The sequence below is a fragment of the Ursus maritimus genome, unplaced genomic scaffold, assembly GCF_017311325.1.
Source record: "Ursus maritimus isolate PB19 unplaced genomic scaffold, ASM1731132v1 scaffold_15, whole genome shotgun sequence".
NCBI classification, from domain to species: domain Eukaryota; kingdom Metazoa; phylum Chordata; class Mammalia; order Carnivora; family Ursidae; genus Ursus; species Ursus maritimus.
In genome coordinates, this window is record NW_024423897.1 from 35,816,644 (window position 1) to 35,839,387 (window position 22,744).

Genomic DNA, 22,744 nt, shown 5'->3' on the forward strand with positions numbered 1-22,744 from the left:
TTCCAACAAAGGGAGCCTCAAGGCGGCCAGAATGAGCTTTGTTCTATCTGCAAAACCATTCTACTTGCATTTAAAAGGACAGATTGGTGGAAACAAATATAGACCACTTTAAAATAATTAGAAAGGAGAGAGTTCATATTGGATTTGATCATATTTAAGCTCTCACCAAGTACAGAACTCCTTTCCATTAAAACCTCCTTAATAGATGGCACATATATAAGGATTTGGAAAATATATGTAATGGCTTAAACTTCATTTTCCCACACTCATTAGGATGGCTACCATCAAAAGAAAAAAAACAAACCCAGAAAATAACAAGCGTTGGCAAGAATGTGGAGAAATTAGAACCCTTATGCACTGTTGGTGGGAATGTAAAATGGTGTATCTGCTGTGGAAAACAGTACTGCAGTTCCTCAAAAGCTAAAAATAGAATTATCACGTGATCCAGCAATTCTACTTCTGTGTATATACCTAAAAGAAATGACAGCAGGGACTCAAACAGATACTTGCCCACCAATGCTGATAGCAGTATTATTCACAAAAGCCAAAGGGTGGAAGCAACCCATCTGTCCATTGACAAATGAATAGATAAAATGTGGTATATACATACAATAAAATATTATTCAGCCTTAAAGGAAATTCCGACACATGCTACAACATGGATAAATCTTGAGGACATTATGCCAAATCAAACAAGGAAGTCGCAAAAAGATAAATACTGTATGATTCCACTAATATGAGATTGCTAGAGTAATCATTCACAGAGACAGAAAGCAGAATGGCAGTTGCCAGGGGCTGGGAGGGGGACTAGGGAGTTACTATTTAATGGTATAGAGTTTCAGTATTGTAAGATGAATCGGTTCTAGAGATTGATTGCACAAACATGTGAATGCAGTTAGCACTATTGAACTGTACACTTAAAAATGATTAAGATGCTAAATTTTATGGTATGTGTATTTTACCAAAAAATTTTTAAAGCCATGGCTGCCCAAAGCCATCCCTATTTACATTTCTGAATTTGGACTTAAAAAAACCAAACCAAACCAAAACAAACCTCATTTTTCCTATTCCAAAATAGAAGGAAATATCCTGCTCATCTCTGATTCCCAAAAGTTATTTATTTGAAAACATTAATAAAATTAATAAACTCCTAATTTCCACAAAAAAGAAACAAAACATTACTAATATCAGAAATGATAGAGTGTGTCATTACAGATCCTACAGCTATTAGAAGGATAATAAAGGAATATTATGATTAACACTGTGCCAGAAAGACGCCAAAAAAAAAAAAAAATTCAACAGCCACTCACGTAAAAGCTCTAAAAGGATTTAGAATAGAAGGGAACTTCCTCAACCTGATAAAGAACGTTTTTAAAAAACTGACAGCTAACATAGTACTTTCACTATCAACGAAAGACTTAACACATTCCTACTAAGATTGGGAAGAACACAAGGATGTCCATTATAATCACTTCTGTTCAACATTATGGAATAGGACTGAAGGTCCTAGCCAGTGTGTTAGGTTAAGAAAAAGAAATAAAGTCTTACATATCAGAAAGAAAGAGGTAAAACTATATTCACAGATGAATGATAGTCAGTATAGAAAAACCTTTGGGAATCTACCAAGAGAAAAAATACTAGAACTAATAAATGAGTTTACCAAGGTCACAGGATAACAGCATACAAACTCAATATAAAAAAAATTGTATTTCTATGTATTAGCAAAGAATAATTGGAAATTGAAAATTTTTAAGTATTCTTTTAGTAGTACCTTTTTTTATTAAAAAATACTTAAGGATTAATTTTAAAAAATATGTGCAAGACCTGTACACTTAAATAAACATTGCAGAGAACAGTTAAAGAAGATTGAACTAAATACACAAATTGGAAGGTTCGATATTAAGATATCAGTCCTCCTCAAATTGATCTAGAGAGTCAAGGCCATCTCAATCAAAATTCCAGCAGGCTCTTTTCTTTTTCACTGACAAGCTAATTTAAAATTTATAAGGAAATGCAAAGAACCTAAAAGAGCTAAATGAATCTTGAAAAAGAAGAACAAAGTTGACAACTTATGCTTTGGGATTTCAAGCTATAATAATCAAAATGGTGTAATATTTGTGTAAAGATAGAAAATTGATTACTGAAACAGAAGGGGGAGCCCAGAAATTGACTCATTCATTTTTGGCCAATTGATTTTTGACAAAGCTACCAAGATAATTCAAAGAAGGAAAAGATAGTATTTTTTGTAGCAGCTTTGGAACAAATGGCTAAACATGTTACTAAGAATGGACCTCATTACTCTCCTCACACAAAATTAACTTGAGATAAAATATGAAAATACCAAAGCTTAGTTCATAAAGCTTCTAGAGGAAAACATAGGAAAATATTTTCACAAAATTGGAATAGGTAATTTTTAGATACAAAAAAATAGATAAACTAGACTATCGACATTAAAAACATTTGTATTTAAAAGATAGCATTAACACAAGAAAAGAGAAGACTGAGGGTGGCTCATTCGGTTAAGGATCTGACTCCGGCTCAGGTCATGACCCCAGGGTCCTAGGATTGACCCCCTGTTGGGCTCCCTGATCAGTGAGGAGCCTGCTTCTCCTTCTCCTTCCTGTTCATGCTCTCCCTTGCTTTCTCTGTCTCTCTCTCAAATAAATAAATATTTTTTTAAAAAAAGAAAAACGAAGACTAGGAGAAAATACTTGTGATATATAGATCTGAAAAAAAGCTTGCAATCAGAATATGTAAAGAAGTCAATAAAAAACAATTTGATTTAAAAATAGGCAAATGGGGCACCTGGATGGCTCAGTCATTAAGTATCTGCCTTCGGCTCAGGGCGTGATCCCGGCGTTCTGGGATCGAGCCCCACATCAGGCTCCTCCGCTATGAGCCTGCTTCTTCCTCTCCCACTCCCCCTGCCTGTGTTCCCTCTCTCGCTGGCTGTCTCTCTCTCTCTGTCAAATAAATAAATAAAATCTTAAAAAAATAAAATAAAAATAAAAATAGGCAAATGATCTGGCAGACAATTTAGAAAACGGATATACAAATGTCCAATAAACACATCAAAAAAATGCTCAACATAATTAGTCAATCAGGGAAATGCAAATTGAAAACACTGTGAGATATCACTTCACATCCACTAGAAGGGCTAAAATTAAAAACACCAATGATCCCGTGTTTCAGAGAATGTGGCGCAACCGTAACTCCCGTTTACTGTTGTGAAGTGGTATGACCACTTTGGAAAATAGTCTGGCGGCTTCTTTTATAGTTAAATCTATGCCTACTCTATGATACTCAATTACATTCTTAGATATTTTCCCAAGAGAAATGGACATGTTATGTCCACAAAAAGCTTGCAGAAGAATGTCCCCAGCAGATGCGTTCCAACATGTGAACAACCCACATGTGCATGAGCTGGAAGATGGATAAGCAAACTGTGGTGTGTCCGTAGGGTAGAACACTACCTAGTGGGAGAAAGGGTTGAATTGCCGATACACATAACCACATAGGTGAATCTGAAATTGTACCTTTTGGGGGTGAAGACAAGAGGCTGAGGCTCTGGGGTGAAGGACTATGAGCTTGGCACACAGGTAGCCCATGAAGCAGGCTGCTGTTGCCCACGGGCTCGTAAGCTCTGGCGGGAGCGTACGTTCTAGCCCTTACGCTGTGTTACAGAGGGCCATCTACTGAGCTTGCCGTAGACACCTCAGATGGTAAGTTCTCCTAGGAGACCTATAAGATCCCTTTCAAAACCAAGATTCTGTGACTTGCCCCTAATTTGTTCATTCATCTGGATGTTGCCTCCTCAACGGTGTCGAACAAGTTCTTTGGGAGCAGTTCCCTGAGTTTATACCAGGAACCAAGCACAGTGCTAGCTTGTCGCTTACAAACAAATCGCATTTTGTCATGTGTCAGGTGCTGTTTTAAGCACTTTGCATGATGTTAGCTCATTTCTTTAGGAAAGTCCCGTGTGGTAGGTAACAGCAAGACCTCACAGCTGGGGTCTTGAGCCAAGATCCTGACCCAAGAAACTCCAGAACCTGTGCTTTAAGGCATGTTCGCTTCCTCGTATGGGGGCACAAGATCGATGTTCAACTAAGTACCTGCAGACGATCTGAGTGACGGCTGGCCCACGAACTCAGTTTGTGGTTCAGTTTAACACGTGTGGTTATTGAAGTCGCCAGTCAGTTCCTATATAAACTGCTCACCACATCCACCTGTTTCCCAAAAGGGTGTATTTGACTCTCAAGCAAACAGGTAAGAAAATGCAGCAGTATCCGTGCAAACACGTCATCCCAGAGCAAGGGGTCTGCGTACCGGGCTGGCAGCTTCCACTTACATCTAGGTAGCTGCATGGTCTCCATCTCTCACACGGCACCAACTGTGAAAGATAGCATGTACCACTCCTGGAACTGGGCCGATACGACCTTGGAGAGATGATTTGGGTTTTAACAAAATACACAAGAAGTATCCAAAACTCCAAATTAAAAAGGGGCTGAATAATAGTCATTATTATCATTCGCTTTTTTATTTAAACTGAAGATTCTATTCAAAGTGCTGGCTCAACTATTACATTAAATCATTAACTTGACTTGAAATTGTAACATTTAGGCAAGGTAAGTTTCACACCTGAGTTGCTTTTTAATGACTCCTGTTGGTAAACCTAGCATAATATCCAAAAGTCAGGATTCAAAATGCAGTAAATAACCCGTATTCAGTAAGAAGCTGCGTTCCTTCCACCCAATGAGCAGATGACCCACCCTGCGTGGATGGCCAATAAGGAAGCACGAGGTCAGAGGAGTAAGAGCCCGACTGCTGGAAAGAGGTGATAGTCTGAAGGTGGCTTGTGATACTAACTAAAACCACATCAAAAGAGCATGAAACATGTGTCTGTGTGTTGAGCCAGGAGATGGGGTTAAACTGTAACTGAGGAAATGAAAACTGACCTGTATATTCGAACAGGAGAGAGAAGAAAGAGATTTTTGTGAGTGGCCTGTATCACACAGGATGAGCTTCAGGTCCGAAAAGAACCCAAGGCTAACGGTACACAAATTGCCTTCCCTCAGCAGAGGCAGAGAAACTACCAGACTTCCAGACACTACAGCTCAGGAACTTGGTTGTCCCTCTCGGGTAGGGATCTATAATGACTGGTTTAAATCATGGGCACCAACCTTTCTTGTTCTGATAAAAGGAGGTAATTCATGAAGAAGGTATGTGACCACCTGGGGAGGAAAGAGTTAAGCAGGGAGAACGCCTTCTTGTTGGAAATGGACATTTTTGGTCTAGGGCTTTCTGTGTTAAACTTTAGTTGTCTGGCAGAGAAACAGAGTCACAGATAAAGATTCGTGAGCATGTGTGTGTTTATAAGCTGAGCGTGGGTAAGACTTACAGCAGCACCTGACCAATTATGAGGAGCTGCCCGGCTTTGTCAGAAGGAACTTCACCCTCAAGTAGGGACGAACGTTTTGGTATTATTTGCCGTTTTTCTTTCTGAAAATTGAAAAAGTTAAAGTGAATTAGTAGAAGCGATTTTTTCTGTTTTGTTTTTTAAAGATTTATTTATTCGACAGAGATAGAGACAGCCAGTGAGAGAAGGAACACAGGCAGGGGGAGTGGGAGAGGAAGAAGCAGGCTCATAGCGGAGGAGCCTGATGTGGGGCTCGATCCCAGAACGCCGGGATCACGCCCTGAGCCGAAGGCAGACGCTTAACTGCTGTGACACCCAGGTGCCCCGAAGTGATTGTTTTGATAGTAGGACGAAGCAAAGTAGATTTTGAGGGACTTGTAGAAAACAACTCTAGCTACAAATAGAAAAATGTAAAGACTTAGAAAACACATCTTCAAAAAATACCATAATGGAGGTATCAAATATCTTTCTATCTTTGTAGACATTTCTCACATTTTAAGGCTTAAATTCAAGATATTGTTATTTCCTATTACCTTGCTCATAGCAGACAATTGATGTTTATTAAGTGAATCAATACTTTTCCCCCCAAAATTCATCCAAGGGATTAATATTCCTCAATCACTGAGCTTCAAACTCCGTTTAGTCCAACTGATCTTCACTAGGAAACTGAAACCAGAGGAGAGAAGAGACTTACTGGCCGTTAATAGTTAGGGCGAAGGACTCGTACTGTATTCCTTCTACATCTCCCTGAGATTTTCATGGTATCGGGCCAGCACAAAAAAAGTATCTAAAATGGATAGAAAATTAAGATGAGATAAACTCGCATTTTAGCTCACTTAAAAATGCCCATAGAAAGAGTATTTACTTGCATAATAATCCTAATATTAAGCATGTAGAGAAAATGATGAGCATATGAGGAGGGGGAGAAACAGGAAATGCGGAGGGAGGGAAGCATGTGGGGAGGCCAGGAACCGGTCGCTAGAGAGAAATATGCAGCCAAATGAGAACGAGAAAAGGAGGAGAAGGCAAATGAAGAAAAAAAAATCTGATTAAAGAAAAAAAAAGGTCCAAAATGTGCTACATACATACACGGGGGTATTATTCAGCCTTATAAAGGAATGAAATTCTTCATACCTGCTGCAGCAGAGATGAACCTTGAAGATACTACGCTCAGTGAGATAAGTCAGACACAGAACGACAAATAGTGCGTGAGTCCTCTGACACGAGGTGTCCTAGAGCAGCTGACTCACAGAGTGAGAGGGTTGAGTGTGGTTACAGGGGTTGTGGGGAGAGTGGAATGAGGCGTTAGTGCTTCATGGGCAGAATTTCAGTTTGGGATGAGGAGAAAGTTCTGGAGACGGATGGTGGGGATAGTTATACCTCAATGTGAATATACCTAACGTCACTGAACTGTACATTTTAAATGGTTAAGACGGTAAATTTTACGTTATGTGTATTTTCCCACAGTAAAAAAAAAAAAAACTTGAAGGGAAAAAAATGAATAAATTTAAAGGATTGTTCTCTGTCTTCTTGAGAATGTTTCAAGTCACATAAATGTGAACAGTGTTTTTCTCTTGTAGCATGGTGAACAAAATATGTCTGGTAAGTCTTACAAATTGCTACCTGGCCTTTACTTCTGCCAGATTAACTCTAAATCAGTGCAATAAGGTATCCGCAGCAGGCATCACTCTATTCCTGTCCAGTTCTGTGCCTGAGGGCCAGCAGGGCATTTCAGTGACGATGAATGCCCGCCTGCCGGCTTCTGCGAGTTCCCAAGAAGAGAATGAGGTCCGGGCCTTCTGGGCTTATGAGCGCCTTGGGTGGGCAGCTCTGCTCCTTTCTTCTGGCCTAGGCCTCCAAGGTCTTGTTCTCAGGGGAATAACATCCATTTATTCCTGTGGAAACAAGAAAACAAGGAGCCTTTTCTCCTACTTGCTCAAAGGCTCAAAGAGGAATAAGTTTCAGGAAAAGAGATTTGGAATTAGAAGAAGTTGCAGTCGAACTTCTCCATCCGGCCTGCGTCCTTGGAATCCATGGAGGAATTTAAAAATAGTGTGCTTCTTTACTGAAGAGGAAGAGCTTAAATTTATCTGAATTCAACGTATGAAGCTGTGCTTCAGCCATATTGACTTATTAATAGTCTGTGTGACGAGTGACTTAATTCTTACTAATGTGATACTTGGTGTCAAAATCACCTCTTTAATTTTAGCAGTCCAGAAACACTAGAGAATCACTTAAAATAAAAAGATACCATTTTAAACCTGTGCATGTGCCTGTTCAATATTAATCTTCACCATGTCCTAAAACCTAGATGATATTTCTATTCCCCCTCCCTCAGCAAAATGGAGAGACCCATTTCTAACATATGGAAGCAGTTTCACACTGCAAGTTATTCTGAGGGGAAAATATGTGATTTATAAATGCTGTCAAATGAAATATGTATCTCCAAATGGTACCAAGTTGACCAAGCACATCCTAGGACACATTCCACATCTTTATTACCCCAGGGGCGTAAATGAAGGAACACCATGGAGAGAGAAACAAATGGCCCCTTTTGGCATTCTCAATCCAGAAGTCCCGCGTGTGCTGCTGGTAAACATATTCAAGTCATCGAAGATTGCAAGTAACCTTATCACAAACTTGTTTCATTTATAAGAAAACAGCACCTTCAAATTACGGTGAAGGGGGTATGCTCTGTCAGAAGTATTACATTTGTCTGAGTTATTTTTGTCCGTGGTCGAATATATATATTGACATGGAGATTTTAGATGGCAAGGCTCACCAGGCCACTGGTCTGCCGACATTCTCGAAAAACCTCTATTGTCAGAATGCGAACAGAAAATGGTGAGACGGGGGCGCCTGGGTGGCACAGCGGTTAAGCGTCTGCCTTCGGCTCAGGGCGTGATCCTGGCGATCTGGGATCGAGCCCCACATCAGGCTCTTCTGCTATGAGCCTGCTTCTTCCTCTCCCACTCCCCCTGCTTGTGTTCCCTCTCTCGCTGCCTGTCTCTATCTCTGTCAAATAAATAAATAAAATCTTTAATAAAAAAAAAAAAAAAAAAAAAGAAAATGGTGAGACGAAGTCGAGCATCCTACAGTGTTTCCAGAGGGCGAAACGGAAGTGCAGGGAGCCGGACACCGTCTGAGACCGCGGAAGGAGGGGGGTTATCACAGCCCAGGCGTATCACAGTCTCAGAAGAGAGGAAGCTGTCCGGTAGTCATTTTACTCACAATGGAACCGGGGTGGGGGGGTGGGAGCATTCGCTACAGGAAAAAGCTCGGACTTGGAGTCTGCTCTCCTGTGCTTTATCCCTAAGTATTAGCTGTTTGACCTTGGGTACATCCTGTAATTTTAGAGCCGTTCTTTCCTTGTGGGGAGCACAGGGGTTTAATAACGCGCCTTCTGAGAACCCCGTAACGCAGCCGGAATAGCAGCTTACCGAGCATTTTGTACGCGCCAGCCCCTGCGCTTAGCGTTTTGCCTGCATTACCTTGCTTCGTCCTTACAACTGTGTGAAGACTGCTTTATGCTCTCCATCTCACAGATGAGGAAACCTGCCCTAGCTCATCGTTAGTACATTCAGGAGATGGAATTTGAATCCAGGTTTGTTTTTTGCCAAAGCTTAGATTTTTAAAACCATGCATTCTGGCCCCTAGTAAGCATTCATTTAGTCACCAAAATTTGATATATTTAAATCTGTTTTATAATAGGTGAAGTAGGATGCAGATGTCAGTTTTTCTATTACACCAGTGCACAAAAGAAGCATCTTGGGAGGTCACCAAGGTCTAACTTTTTATGCTACTTCTTAAGGTCATATTGAGTTAAACACTTCAAAAGGCAAAAGATGAAGACTAATCATGACATGCATAAGCATATCATATGCTAGTTAAGAATGAAAAAAGAAATAATTCAAAGAGTTATGTTTTGACACTGGAATAATAGTAAAATTTAAAGGAGAATGCTATGATATCTTTTTAAAAATCACTGATCACCCCCAAATATAAAGCACACTGCCCATGATGACCAAATATTTGGGGGGACAATTACAGAACACTCTCAAAAATATAAAGCCAGTTTTTTCCCCTCACCATTGTGTTTTGATTGACAGAGTGATTTTGCCAGATGTCTACGCCAAATGATTTAATTGAAATGATCTGTTTTTTAACCTGTGTACTTCTCTATACAGACATTAGTAAAGTAAGTTACTTTATAAAAAAAGAATTTTTCCTCCATTGAATTACTGCTGCTCTAAATCTCCAGATTCTAAAATGTAAATGAAATTAATTCACTGGCTATCTCCCACTACCATATAGAACTGGATAATAAATTAAGCAGCACAGTTTAGAGCTGAGGTTGGATGGGTGCATTCAGCACAGAATTCTCAGGGCTTGGTCCTACCTCCAGAAGGGTAGCAAGGTCTATATTGACACAGCCTCTGAGTCTTCTTGCTTCTTGCTCACACCAGAGACTTTTATTATCTCTATGCCTTGATTTTCCAAAATTGGTCTGTGTCTAGATCTAGACCAATGTACAAACCAGTGGCGGAAAGAGTCCAGACTCTTTAGAACTTATGATGAACCAATCCCTTGAAGGTTATCAGCATGAGAAGCGGATGAGTTCAGAAAATTGGGTGGATTGGATAAACTCTGGTTGATGATGGTTGTGTTCAGTGGATTGAGAGAGGCTTTTCTCATCTCCAGTTTCCTGCTCTGATATGATTCTCGTTTTGAAAATGAGCGATTTCTTTATCAGCATGGTATTGACAAGAAGAATAGCTTTCCTGTGCCATTGTAATGTCGATTCTTTTTGTCTCTAGTGTGTGCTTCTCATAATGAATCAAAACTGGAAATGCTCGGGGCGCCTGGGTGGCTCAGTCGTTGGGTGGCTGCCTTCGGCTCAGGGCGTGATCCCAGCATTCTGGGATCGAGCCCCACATCAGGCTCCTCCGCTAGGAGCCTGCCTCTTCCTCTCCCACTCCCCCTGCTTGTGTCCCCTCTCTTGCTGGCTGTCTCTCTCTGTCAAATAAATAAATAAAATCTTTAAAAAAAAAGAGAGAGATTATTAAAAAAAAACTGGAAATGCTAGATTTCTTAGACTGGGCAGTTAGTAACTTCGTTTTCACCAAGAACTTAAAGAGCTCAGAAAATTCAGAAGTTGGTTGAAAGGGTGAGTGTCTCTCCCTTCTACTTCGTGCACTGTGTTTATTACGACTGGTTTATATTTATAGTACACAAAATTGGTTACGACTTCAGCAGCAATGACCAGGGCTGGAATCATTCCAGCAGGGTCCATTCATCTTGTGTCTCAAGTTGAGCTAGTGCTTTGTGAATCAGCCTGGAAACTTCCTGAGTAAACTGCCTCTGTTTTCCTCTGGGGTCCTGGTTATTTTATCTTCAGGGCAGTACAAAGCATCTCATAACATAGAACCACGAGTGTCCCATCACAGTTCATAATGTCACTCTGTGGCCCGACCGCCCACTCTGTAAAGGACTTAAACTTTTTTATACGTTGGTGGGCGAGTAATATGTTGCTTATTTCATTCTTTTAACATTTTTATAGAGCTCCTCCACGTGTGGCCGGAAATAAGTACAGAACATCTCATGCTTGTGCTCCCCTGTAAATTGGCACAGATTCCTTTATCTTCTGGGGCTGCACCTCGCCCTTATTAAAACTGTCTTGGAATATTTTAATATAATGTTAGCTTGTGTTTTTTCTTTTTTAAAAAATCAAGATTATGATTCAGACCCTTTGTGTCTCCTCTTTCTGGGGGTCCCATACAGAGATTAAGGTCACTTGCTATGATTTGTCTATTTTTTTCTACAGAAGATCTCATTTTTAGAGTTGAAATGTCATGTGTTTCAGATTTTTGTTGAAGACCATCAGTACCGTGGTGAGGTTTTTGATGTAGTTTATGCTTTCAGCCTAATTTTTTGCCTTGCAGAAATGAACATTTTCATTAACATTTAATAATCTCAAGCAGAGACATTTTCTAAAAACATTTTTCAAGTAAAAAACTCAGATTTCAGACATATCAAAGCAGCAAACTTTTGCATCAGAGAGGAAATCATTAATTGCTTCAAGCAAAATATCTGAATGACTGACATCTTTTCTTTTTTAAAGATTTTATTTATTTATTTGACAGAGAGACAGAGAGAGAGCACAAGCAGGGGAAGCAGCAGAGGGAAAGAGAGAAGCAGCCTCTCTGCTCAGCAGGGAGGCTGGTGCGTGGCTGGGTCCCAGGACCCTAAGCCGAAGGCAGACGCTTAACCGACTGAGCCACCCAGGCGCCCCTGAATGACTGATTTCAATATCAATGTCAATGTTTTAATATCCTTACTCCAGAAATTTCTTTTTAAGTCTTCAGAGTAGCCCTTGACTTCACCCTACATTGAGTCATAGCAATCATAGTACGTGGTTCGAGTAGTAATCATTTTCTCATTGTCAGGTTACTCAGAACATCTGGAGGTTTAGTCAGTGGCTCCACGAGTCTCCACTGCCATCTTCCTAAATTTGGTCTCGGGTGATAGAAATCGGGAGAAGTCTATAGGACTACTTCTTAAATACATATACATACATCACCTGGGGGAGGTGTCAAATACAAATGCTCATTCTGTAGGTCTGGGGTGGGGCCCGAGAGTCTGCATTTCTAACAAGCGCCCTGTAATGCTACTGGTCAATCTGGACCACACGTTGAGGACCAGCAATCTCTAAAACTATGCATGGGCCACAGCCTGAATTCAGGAACTTCCTGAAATTAAGAAGAAGAACTATAGGAGCTCAATGAGGAGAAATGAGAAGAAAACTAGGGGTAAGAATAAAGTAATGAGTGAAAGGAAAAAGAGAGACCTTTGAGGAACAATGAGACATTTCCCCCAGACTAACAAGAGTCTCAGGGTGCCTGCATGTAACATTGGACGGGAGAGGAGGAGGGCAGGATATCTGACTCCTAGTGAATGTCTTCTGCGCAACCTGTAGTCTGATAAATTGCAAATGCTTCTGTGTGGATGGATAGACAGATCGATGGATAGGTAGATATGGAATATAGTGTAACTATGTGGATATATAGAGAGATGTGTGCTTATATGGAGAACGGATGAATGGATACATAGATAGACAGATGATAGCTAGCTAGCTAGGAGATGTGTGCTTATATGGAGAACGGAAAAATGGATATATACATAGATGATAGCTAGCTAGCTAGGAGATGTGTGCTTAGATGGAGAACAGATGAATGGATATATAGATAGATGATAGCTAGCTAGCTAGCTAGGAGATGTGTGCTTATATGGAGGACGGATGAATGGATACGTAGATAGACAGATGATAGCTAGCTAGCTAGGAGATGTGTGCTTATATGGAGGACGGATGAATGGATACATAGATAGACAGATGATAGCTAGCTAGCTAGGAGATGTGTGCTTATATGGAGGACGGATGAATGGATACATAGACAGATGATAGCTAGCTAGCTAGGAGATGTGTGCTTATATGGAGGACGGATGAATGGATACATAGATAGATGATAGCTAGCTAGCTAGGAGATGTGTGCTTATATGGAGGACGGATGAATGGATACATAGACAGATGATAGCTAGCTAGCTAGGAGATGTGTGCTTATATGGAGGACGGATGAATGGATACATAGACAGATGATAGCTAGCTAGCTAGGAGATGTGTGCTTATATGGAGAACGGATGAATGGATACATACATAGACAGATGATAGCTAGCTAGCTAGGAGATGTGTGCTTATATGGAGAAAGGATGAATGGATACATACATAGACAGATGATAGCTAGCTAGCTAGGAGATGTGTGCTTAGATGGAGAACGGATGAATGGATACATACATAGACAGATGATAGCTAGCTAGCTAGGAGATGTGTGCTTATATGGAGAAGAGATGAATGGATACATAGATAGACAGATGATAGCTAGCTAGCTAGGAGATGTGTGCTTAGATGGAGAACGGATGAATGGATACATACATAGACAGATGATAGCTAGCTAGCTAGATGAGGTTCTGCTCTGTTCGGAACAGGTTTGAAGAGGAAGCTGTACCAGGAGCTCCCATATGCGTATATGGCCTCAAACCTCATGACAGACTTTTAAAAATATATACAGAGAGAGGTGATAAAGCTGACGCTTAGAGTGATTTTTTAAAAAACTCAAAAAACAGCTCTAGGACTATTCGACTTCAGAGCTCCAAAATCCATGCTTTGACCAGTCCCAGAGCTGGACACAAGTCAAAGAGGCAGGGGCATAAAGAACAGTATTGGAGACTGGGATAAGAGTGCACAAGGAGAAGAAATTAGAGAAGAGGATGTGGCAGACATGTGGATAGGTCCAGGAAGAAGGGGAGAGGAAAATGCAGGGCTTGCCAGGGCCTGGGTCCAAGTGGATAATTCCAGTCCTGGTAGCAATTAAGAAGTGACCCATTTGGCAGAGCCTGCCCCTCTGCAGGGGGGTTGTAACCACTGTCTTTCCTGCCAACACTGTTTCCATAACCTTTCTGGCCCTGGCTCGAGTAGCCTGGTTCTATCCAGCGTGGACAACTCGGTTTTCCCCTTTCCTACACTCCCAATGCAGCAAAGAGGCGGTCTGCAGGACTCTACGTGGGAGAAACCATGCAGCAGAAATGGGGCCCCTGGCGATGCCCCCCCCCCCACTGGGACTCTGAGTCAATGGTACTCCGTGTTCAGGGTCTTCCTCCTCTTCTGGATCTGCTTTTGGCTCCATAGATCCATTTGACAGTCCTTCTCTGAGATGATTTATTAAGAAAATCCTCCAGCTACTTTCCTAGATGAAGCAGGTTGTCAGAGACTGTCAATTAAACATATGGAAATAAACAGCAGGGACAAGGCCTTACAGTGCACATAAAATTGGGGGAGGGGAAATTATGGTACATACTAGAAGAGGAGCAAAAGAAGTTTATATTCGCTCACCTTCAGCCTCATCTTGCACAGTCAACCCTCAATACACATTTTTTGAATAAATGGATTGATTATGAATCCATCGGAAAGAAAAAAGGACAAATTTAAAAATATAAAATCATAAGAACCTTGGTTTTATTTTGAAACTTTCCTACTGGATCAAGTAAGAACATTGTTATGGATCTGATGGCTTGATAAATGCTTACTTTTGGCGTTGTCTTTGGAGCCAAAAGAGTTGCTTGGGAGACTCCAGATGGAGGAGGAGGTATGGAGAGTCTCTGCTTTCCAAGCACCATGCTGGGCAGTGTCAGGGAGAGAAGGTGGCTGTGCTGAGGCTACTATGCCTTCAATCAGACGATGTATGCCTACATAGTAGCACAGTGGCTGGCACAAAAAACATGCTCCATAAATATTCATTGAATTAATGAATAAAAGTGATGTACTTACTTATCATATGTCCTCCAAGCTGCAAGTAGCTCTTTGTGATTTCCTTCTTAATGCTGCATGGAAGATTGCTTTTGCCTGTGTTCAGCTGAATGTTTTGATCAAGGGAAAGTCAACATGTCCTTTGTCTAGGATGAGACCTCCTCAAGTTATTTGAGGCATAACTATCCTAAGTCCAGTTTGGAAGAGGCCAATTTATAACTCTAATTCATAAGTATTCCCCTGAACGTTCACAAAGACTATTTTTTTTCAAAGTCACTAGAGTTCTCATTTCTTAAATCTAATGTAATTGCTGGAAGAGGAGCTTGTTCAAGAAGAAACAAAGAATTGAGCTATAGTTAATATGGATGGGAACGCCAATATGTTCTTGAGCATTTTCTGCTGGGGCTCGCTCAGCTCCAAGGGCAGACAGTGTGGTAAGCACTTGCATGAAAAAGTGAACAGTTTACCTCACTGGACTGAAAGAAAGTACCCAAGGTCATAGGGCCCAGGAGTTTGGCAAGGGTGGTCTGGCAGAGTTTTGACACTCTCTTATGGGATTAGTTTTGGGGAACTGGAGAACCCCTTTCTGGCATATAAAAAAAATGTAATTGGTAGTTCCTAGAAACTCCTCGGTAAAGGTTTTATTTATTTCAGCCCAGGGATGGCAAAATACCTCGGCTTGTACGCCAGGACAATATTGGTAATGGCTGCTGGAAACCTATTATGAGAAAAATTCTGAGGTCATATTTGGGCTCATTAAGAAAGTGTTGTCGTTTATACTTCAATTTAAAGAGAAAGAAGGAACGAAGGAAGGAAGGAAGGAAGGAAGGAAGGAAGGAAGGAAGGAGAGAAAGAAAAGAAAGAAAGAAAGAGAGAAAGAAAGAAAGAAGAAAAAGAAAGAAAGAAAGAAAGAAAGAAAGAAAGAAAGAAAGAAAGAAAGGAGAAATTGTCATAAGTTGGCAATGTCAGCTAAGAGTTTTGGAATGGTGGTTGGTGGCATGCCACATATTTAATATCCTTTCCTTAAAGATTTTTTTCTCCTTTCTTCTTTGGTCTTGTAAAAATCTAAGTAATTATATCCAAAAATTCATTTAATCGTCCCATAAACTCTGTGAGGTAAGTACTGCTATAATCTTCATTTTCTTTTCAGATGAAGAAACTAAAGGTACAAGCATATTATTTCCCCAAGTATTAGTGCTACACACATGTGTACCTAACTCGAGGGCCCAGGCTTTTAACAAACATGTCATTTTCCCTAAGAATTCTGGAGTGCTGATATTTAAAGCTGTCATCACTCATTTACACCCTAGAATAAATGAGTTTCTCTCTGTTGTCTTACCTAAGATAGGAAAATATAAAAGATTAATAAGGTCAGCAGGGCTGAAGACAAAAGACTAAGACTGATTCCTAGTCTAAATACTGAAAACACGGCTTAGTCTATGACTACCCCAATCAAGGAAATACGGATTATTTCTGGATCATTCTAAGGATGGAATGCAATACATCTATACCATTTTTACCTTGAGATCCAACCCAAGTAGAACTATGCTTAGATGAGATTTTTTCACCCCTTGCAATTTTTCATGCTAAAAGCAAAGATGGTAATCATGATGTCCTAATGATATTCTAAACGCAGGTAATTATACTTTGTTTTCCCTAACAACTTAAAGTGTGCTCTTTTAATGGGATGATCTCACTATTTGTGGAAACACATTATTATCGCTTTCCCCAAGTATTTATTTCTGTAATTAACTGTTAAAATCATTTGTAAATATGCAAGTTATAGTGTCCATGTAAAAGCAGTTTGGATTTTACCCAAAGGCAGGAAAAATACAAAATGAAACCAAAAACCCTCAAATATTCTTAGCTGGTGTTAGAAATGTCCCTATAGAGTTTGACTTTTTGCCTGTTCTTTCTTGTACAGAAAAATCTGTCATTGCTCAACCCATATTCGTTTTTGCAAAGAGAGAACAAACTTTTAAGGTAAGATCAAGTTCGTTTTCTTTTTTTCTTTTTTTTTTTTTAAAGATTTTATTTATTTATTCAACAGAGATAGAGACAGCCAGCAAGAGAGGGAACACAAGCAGGGGGAGTGGGAGAGGAAGAAGCAGGCTCATAGCAGAGGAGCCTGACGTGGGGCTCGATTCCAGAACACTGGGATCACGCCCTGAGCCGAAGGCAGACGCTTAACCGCTGCGCCACCCAGGCACCCCTCAAGTTCATTTTCTTTGTTTGAGTTTTACTTTGACAGAGAAACTGATGTTTCAAGAAACTAGTGGTGCTGAATGATGTCATGGTTGCCTTACTTTTTCCTCTTGCTTTTCCCTTAGCGGAGTAGTGGCTCTAGAATATTTATATAGTAGCTTTTTACTGGCAGCAGTTTGGTCTAAATGGGAGGCCAGAGGCCTGCCTTGTCTTGAAGCTATGAATAACATGCCATCTTTACCAAAATTATAGGGTATTTTGGAGTGACTTGGAAAGGGGCGGGACTGAAAGAGGTTAGCAGGGTCAAGACTCCTGGCTGCAGGTCTCCACCGCTGACCTCACTTAAAACTGCGGATAAAATAAGTTCTAAACTGCGATGCTTGATTTAAAAGGGATCTTAAGGACCCTGCATCAGATAAAACCACCTGCTTTGAAAGACCAACGATAAGATTAGTAGCTTTCCCACTTCAGCTTGATTAGTATTTTCCTGTTACTCGGTCCTGCTTATGCAAGTCATTTACCGACTGCCCACAAAACTCAGTAAAGAGAAGCTCAACCCCCAAGCCCTGGTCTAAAAGGCAGTTTCCTGGGCCCCACCCCAGGCCAACCACTCCAGATCTTGAGAGCTGGTGTTTCAAAATCTTCCTTTTAAACAAGTTCCGACAAGGGGTTTTGCAGTCACTGAAATACAAAACTGCTAAGACTAAGACTTTGCTTTGTCTTGAATATATGCCTAGTGAGTAAAGGAGTAAAGGTGAGTGGCTTTGTCCGGGCCTAGCTGAATAGAGCTGGCTTTTGGGAATTCTCTTCTGAAGTGACGGGTAGAATTCTGACGTAAAAACAGCAAACACTCAGCTCTCATTGGCAGCTTTGTTTCCTTCCAGAGACGTGCAGAAGACCCGGGGAACGAAGCAGCAGAGCATGGTAATGACTTACATCCTGTATTTCAAAACCAACCTTCAGACAAAGAAAATAAGCAGGCACAAGTATTTTGGCATGTGGCAAGAACTGGGTAAAACTTCATGGTTTTGCTTCTGTTTAAACACCAAAATAAACTGGCTTTTGTTTTGAAAGATGACACGTAGGTCCTGAGAACACTGACGTTAGCAACGCTAAGGTCCCTTGTTTCTCCATTGCCTGGGTCTCAACCTATCAAACACATTCTCTGCACAGTGTCATCCATCATTCATATGCAGTTTCTTGCCGAAGCCGCTTGTTTCTAAGTGTTTCCTACGAGGGTGATATGCCTATGGCTTTACAATCACCAAGCTATTAACCCCAGCCTTTAAACTTGGGCTTCAGGGGTTAACATGTTAGCAGATGATGACCCATGTAGGCAAAAGGTAATTCTGTTTATCCTTCCATGTCTTGGCTTGAGGATCAGTTGTTATCGCCAGCAATTTTACCCGTCATGTTGAATTTCTTGCAGAATGCCATGGTTTTCTAAGAAAGCGTGTACGGTCTTCATCTTTTACTTCTCATACCACAGATCCTCAGTCCCCAGGAGGTAGGTACAGACCTCACGGTTGGCTGTTCACTGTTATGTTTTCTCTGAGTGTGGAATTACTGAGAAACTTTTCAAATGGAAATGTTGAAAACTCTACCCGTTGGAGAATGCTTATATTCAGTTGTTGTATAAAGCAGTCTATAAGAGGGATTGTAAAGTGAGTCGCTATTTAAAAATTCGATTTATCAGGGGCGCCTGGGTGGCGCAGTCGTTAAACGTCTGCCTTCGGCTCAGGGCGTGGTCCCGGCATTCTGGGATCGAGCCCCACATCAGGCTCTTCTGCTGGGAGCCTGCTTCTTCCTCTCCCACTCCCCCTGCTTGTGATCCCTCTCTCGCTGGCTGTCTCTCTCTGTCGAATGAATGAATAAAATCTTTAAGAAAAAATTCGATTTATCAAAAAAATAATAAATAAATAAATAAATAAATAAATAATTTGATTTATCAACATTGGATAAAAGATGGAAAGAACATCAGCCATAATGTCAGTAGCAGTTATCTTAGGTAATTGGGTAACAGGTGATTGGGGGTTTCCCACCCACTCTGCATTCTGTTGTGTTTCCAAAGGGTCTGCATTAAGTATGCATTAGGTATTAATTAGAGGAAACCGACATTTCTCCCTGAGTTACCATCTACTTAAACAAATAGATGTCTGCCTTGAAAAGAACACGTTAAGAACTTCATCATATACTGTTTTCTGAGTAAACCAGTAACTCTGTTTGCCTCTCTTCTACACTCCAAGCCCTCTGTGATTCCTTTTATACGTGACCGCATTGCCCTCCGCCTTGTAAGACGGCGATCTCGGTGCATGCCTATTTTCTCCACTGTGCCTTCCCTGAGGTCATCCTCATGCCTGATAGTGTCTTACACACGGTGAGCACTCCCATATTTATTGAATCGAATAGAAATTACTTTATAATTCTCACCACAGGCACATTTTGTTTCTAATGATAAAAAATACAAAACCTTTTCTAAGTTAGTGATACAGAAATTTTTCTGAAACAGCAAAAGTCCAACTCGAAAGAAACACAAAAACCCACTTTTTCACTGACTTCAGTTTGCAATTTGCTTCTAGCGTCCACCTTGTCCCAGAATCGAATGAGATCATCGTCCTTCACCAACCTCCTGACCTTCCCCCCTTCTGGGCCAGGTAATAAACAGCTTCCAGAACCTCGAGCCTGATGCTCTGACTTTTCCAAAATCCATTCTCATTGATGTTGAGCTTTCTTACTCAGCTACTATAAAATGCTGGCATTTTAGTGGCAAATAAAATAGAAGCCTTAGCAAAGTATGATTAGAAGAATGCCTTAAGAATTCCAGCTCCACAAATCTAGACAGTGTATCTGTTTATTTTTGCCAGAAATTTTGAACTTGATGATGTGTTTAAGGAATTCATGTTTATGACAGCAATATGTTATGTAAGGCAGCTCCATAAGATAACTCGCTTTATTTTACTCATTGTTCATCTGTACAGTTTATAATATATATAGTACTCAAAATATACAGCTATGCTTTAAATTCTTATTCTAAAGTTTATGCTTTAGGTGAATATTCTAAGGTTTAGATGCTGATTCCTTTTATTTTTTTTAGAATATGATTCCTTTTAAACTTTTCACTAATTAAAACATTTCTTTTTATTTGAAACTTGTAGTGCTTTGCTAAGTAAATCTATTTTATCATTATAAAATATTTGAAATGGTTGGAACATTACATTAAAATTATGATTTTATATTCTTTTCATTTTTCACTTCTACTGAACAACCAACTGCCCAGATACAGAAGAAATACTTTCAAGCTCAATATATCCCCTTTAAACCTGACTGACAAGTTACAGACATTAAGAGAAATAGGGGGGTCCTAGTCATGGAGAATTTATTTTATTGCATTTGTGCATAAAGTGAAGGAATGGCTGAAGTTATCTGAATAACTGCTTCGATTCATTAGTATTTTAAGTTAGACATACACACACAAAAAGACTAAATAAAGGAACATTGATATCAGTAAGTACCATTCCATTTTATGTCGTGTGGAATGTTGGTGGTGTTGGAAAGGAGAAAAATAGTACAATTTGATATAGCCCATTTGTTGCTGGTTTTTAATAATAAAGATCATAAAGCATTTAATTGAACTTTGAATTAGAGAAGCAATTCTACCCCAACATTTATAATACGTTTTAATATTAGAAGAAGCAATTCTTATACTTTTCTCATTTCTATTAATTCAATGCTCAAAAGTTGCTGTTTCTGCAATTTGCAGCCAAGAGGTGGGTGATCTCTTTGAAAGGTATAATAATCCTCCTATACTTGCAGCCACCACCATAGTCTTACCCCACCAGTACACTTCACAGAAAAATCACCTAGCGTGACAGGTGATCTCTCTCTATAGGTATCCCTAGAGTGGGGAAAGTGGCAGAATTTGCTAATAGTTTGTAATATTTTGTAAGAAATACATATTAATGCACACAGAGGGTTCACTACCATCAGATTTTATAATCTGTACTCATTTCAGTCCTCATTTTCATGATTCTAAAGAAGAGTGCCTATTCCATTAGTGGGCCGATTTTCACTTAAATTTCTGAAAGTAAACGAACTATGTGGCAAAACTCAAGGCCATCACCCATTTTTAGCGGACTGCCTTCTCAGCGCGCTGCCTACAGTTGTTAGTGCCAACAGCGACATCTACTGGTGAGTGTACTACAGGACTGTTAAAACCCGAATTGGGTAGAAACTCTTAGATATAAAATTTGCTAAATATTTTTTACAGTGAAGAAAAACAATGTTTTTATGACATCAGCTCTCGTGCAAAGGAATGTGGATATGAACAGTACAGAACAAGGTATGTAGTTTATTACAAGAACCTCTGAAATTTTACATTTTACCATTTATATTTTAATTTGTCGTGTGTATGTTGGAGTATGGAGGTAGGGCTGAGCGACAAAACATGAGAAAACAAATTTGGTAAGCCAAGTCCCGTGATCAAAATGAATAGGTATTGGCTAAAAGCTAAGGCAGAAGTAATCACTAAGCAATTCACTGGCTATTTTGACATTGATCGGTTAACATTAATCCCTCATTTAGTGATGATTTTAGAAAATAAACATTAAATTAATCAAAAATATGGAGGAAGAAGTATTTCACTAAAGATACATCAACACTTTAATTCTGTTCCTTTAAGGTCCTGTGAAACATTCTGAACATGTTCTAAGACCTGCTATTTTGCAACCACCGCAAGCTCAAAAGTGTGACAAAGTAAGAAAAACATTTGGACACAATACCTTGGAATCCTGCAAGGCTAAGGAAAAAACAAAAAATAAGGTAAGAAAACCTCCTATGGCGGGACTGCCATCAATTCTCCATCTTTCATTTAGTAGATTGTGTGGGCCCTACGTTCAGAGTCGGGGGCTGCCTGACTTCTGTTCTGTTGCTGAAGCAGCTGTCGGGCTGGGGAAACACCCAGGTAGCAAACAGCCTTCGGTGACCTTATTAAAGTTGTTCCTAGGAACTAGTTATGTGGTCTCCCCTAAGCTGTAAAGTGGAGTCCCTTATGGGAGAAACCTCTGGGCTCTCAGTGCACCAATCCCACATGAGATCAGGGGGAGCAATGAGGTGGCCGGGACCAGGAGCCACACGTCAAAAAAGGAACAGGAGTTTCCTGCATCCCCAGCTGGTCTACGTCCCAGCGTGGCTTTGCCAGTTTAGGTCACAACGGGGATCCATCCAGACCCATCTTCATGGATAATGGGAGCAGGGAACTACTTACACAGAGTAGGGAATTGGGAGGGTTGGGGAAGCTTCTGAAGACAGAGAAGTCTCCCTTCCAATGGTTGTGGGTGGCGAATCCCTCACTGTGGGCCTTTCTAGGGAGATTGTCATTTTGCTCAAGCCATGAAGGTGTGGGTTTGGGGATATTCTGTTGCTGTGTCTTCCAGAAGCCAATGCTTGAGAGGAATGGCACCCAAGATTTTCAGAGTAATTCCATCCTTCATTCGTTTCCAGGTTAAGGGTTGGTCACCTGTTTCGTTTTCTTTTTCCATACAAAGAGAGTGACACATGGAAATTAAAAACACCAGTCATTTCATCAATGCAGTGAAAAAAAATCAGATCAGTACTAATCCTACCTCTGCCCGTATCTAACTTATGCTTACATTCTTGGACAAAGCACTCAATCTTCTCTTTCTATCAGTGAAGTGAGAGAGTTGAACTTGGTCAGCATTTGACAACATTTTTGTAATTCCAAACCTTTTTCTTTGTAAGATATGATC

The 22,744-nt window shown here is 40.3% G+C and overlaps 1 protein-coding gene across 4 annotated transcripts in view; it reads left to right on the top strand.

Annotated features, from left to right (window-relative positions):
• The window catches only part of RANBP3L (RAN binding protein 3 like), a 47,323-nt gene that overhangs the window by 6,085 nt on the left and 18,494 nt on the right, over positions 1-22,744 (top strand). For 2 of the 4 annotated variants that reach the window (XR_569138.2, XM_008692630.2), the window contains exons 2-7: positions 16,699-16,757; positions 17,864-17,903; positions 18,409-18,486; positions 19,559-19,633; positions 21,247-21,318; positions 21,658-21,797. Coding sequence is in view for 3 of the 4 variants with exons in the window: in XM_008692630.2 (XP_008690852.1) it covers positions 16,699-16,757; positions 17,864-17,903; positions 18,409-18,486; positions 19,559-19,633; positions 21,247-21,318; positions 21,658-21,797 (464 nt within the window). In the remaining variant the exon portion in view is untranslated. Of the gene's footprint in view, positions 1-16,698; positions 16,758-17,863; positions 17,904-18,203; positions 18,323-18,408; positions 18,487-19,558; positions 19,634-21,246; positions 21,319-21,657; positions 21,798-22,744 lie in introns of those variants that run through there. The other 2 variants (XM_008692631.2, XM_008692632.2) reach the window with 2 other exon arrangements.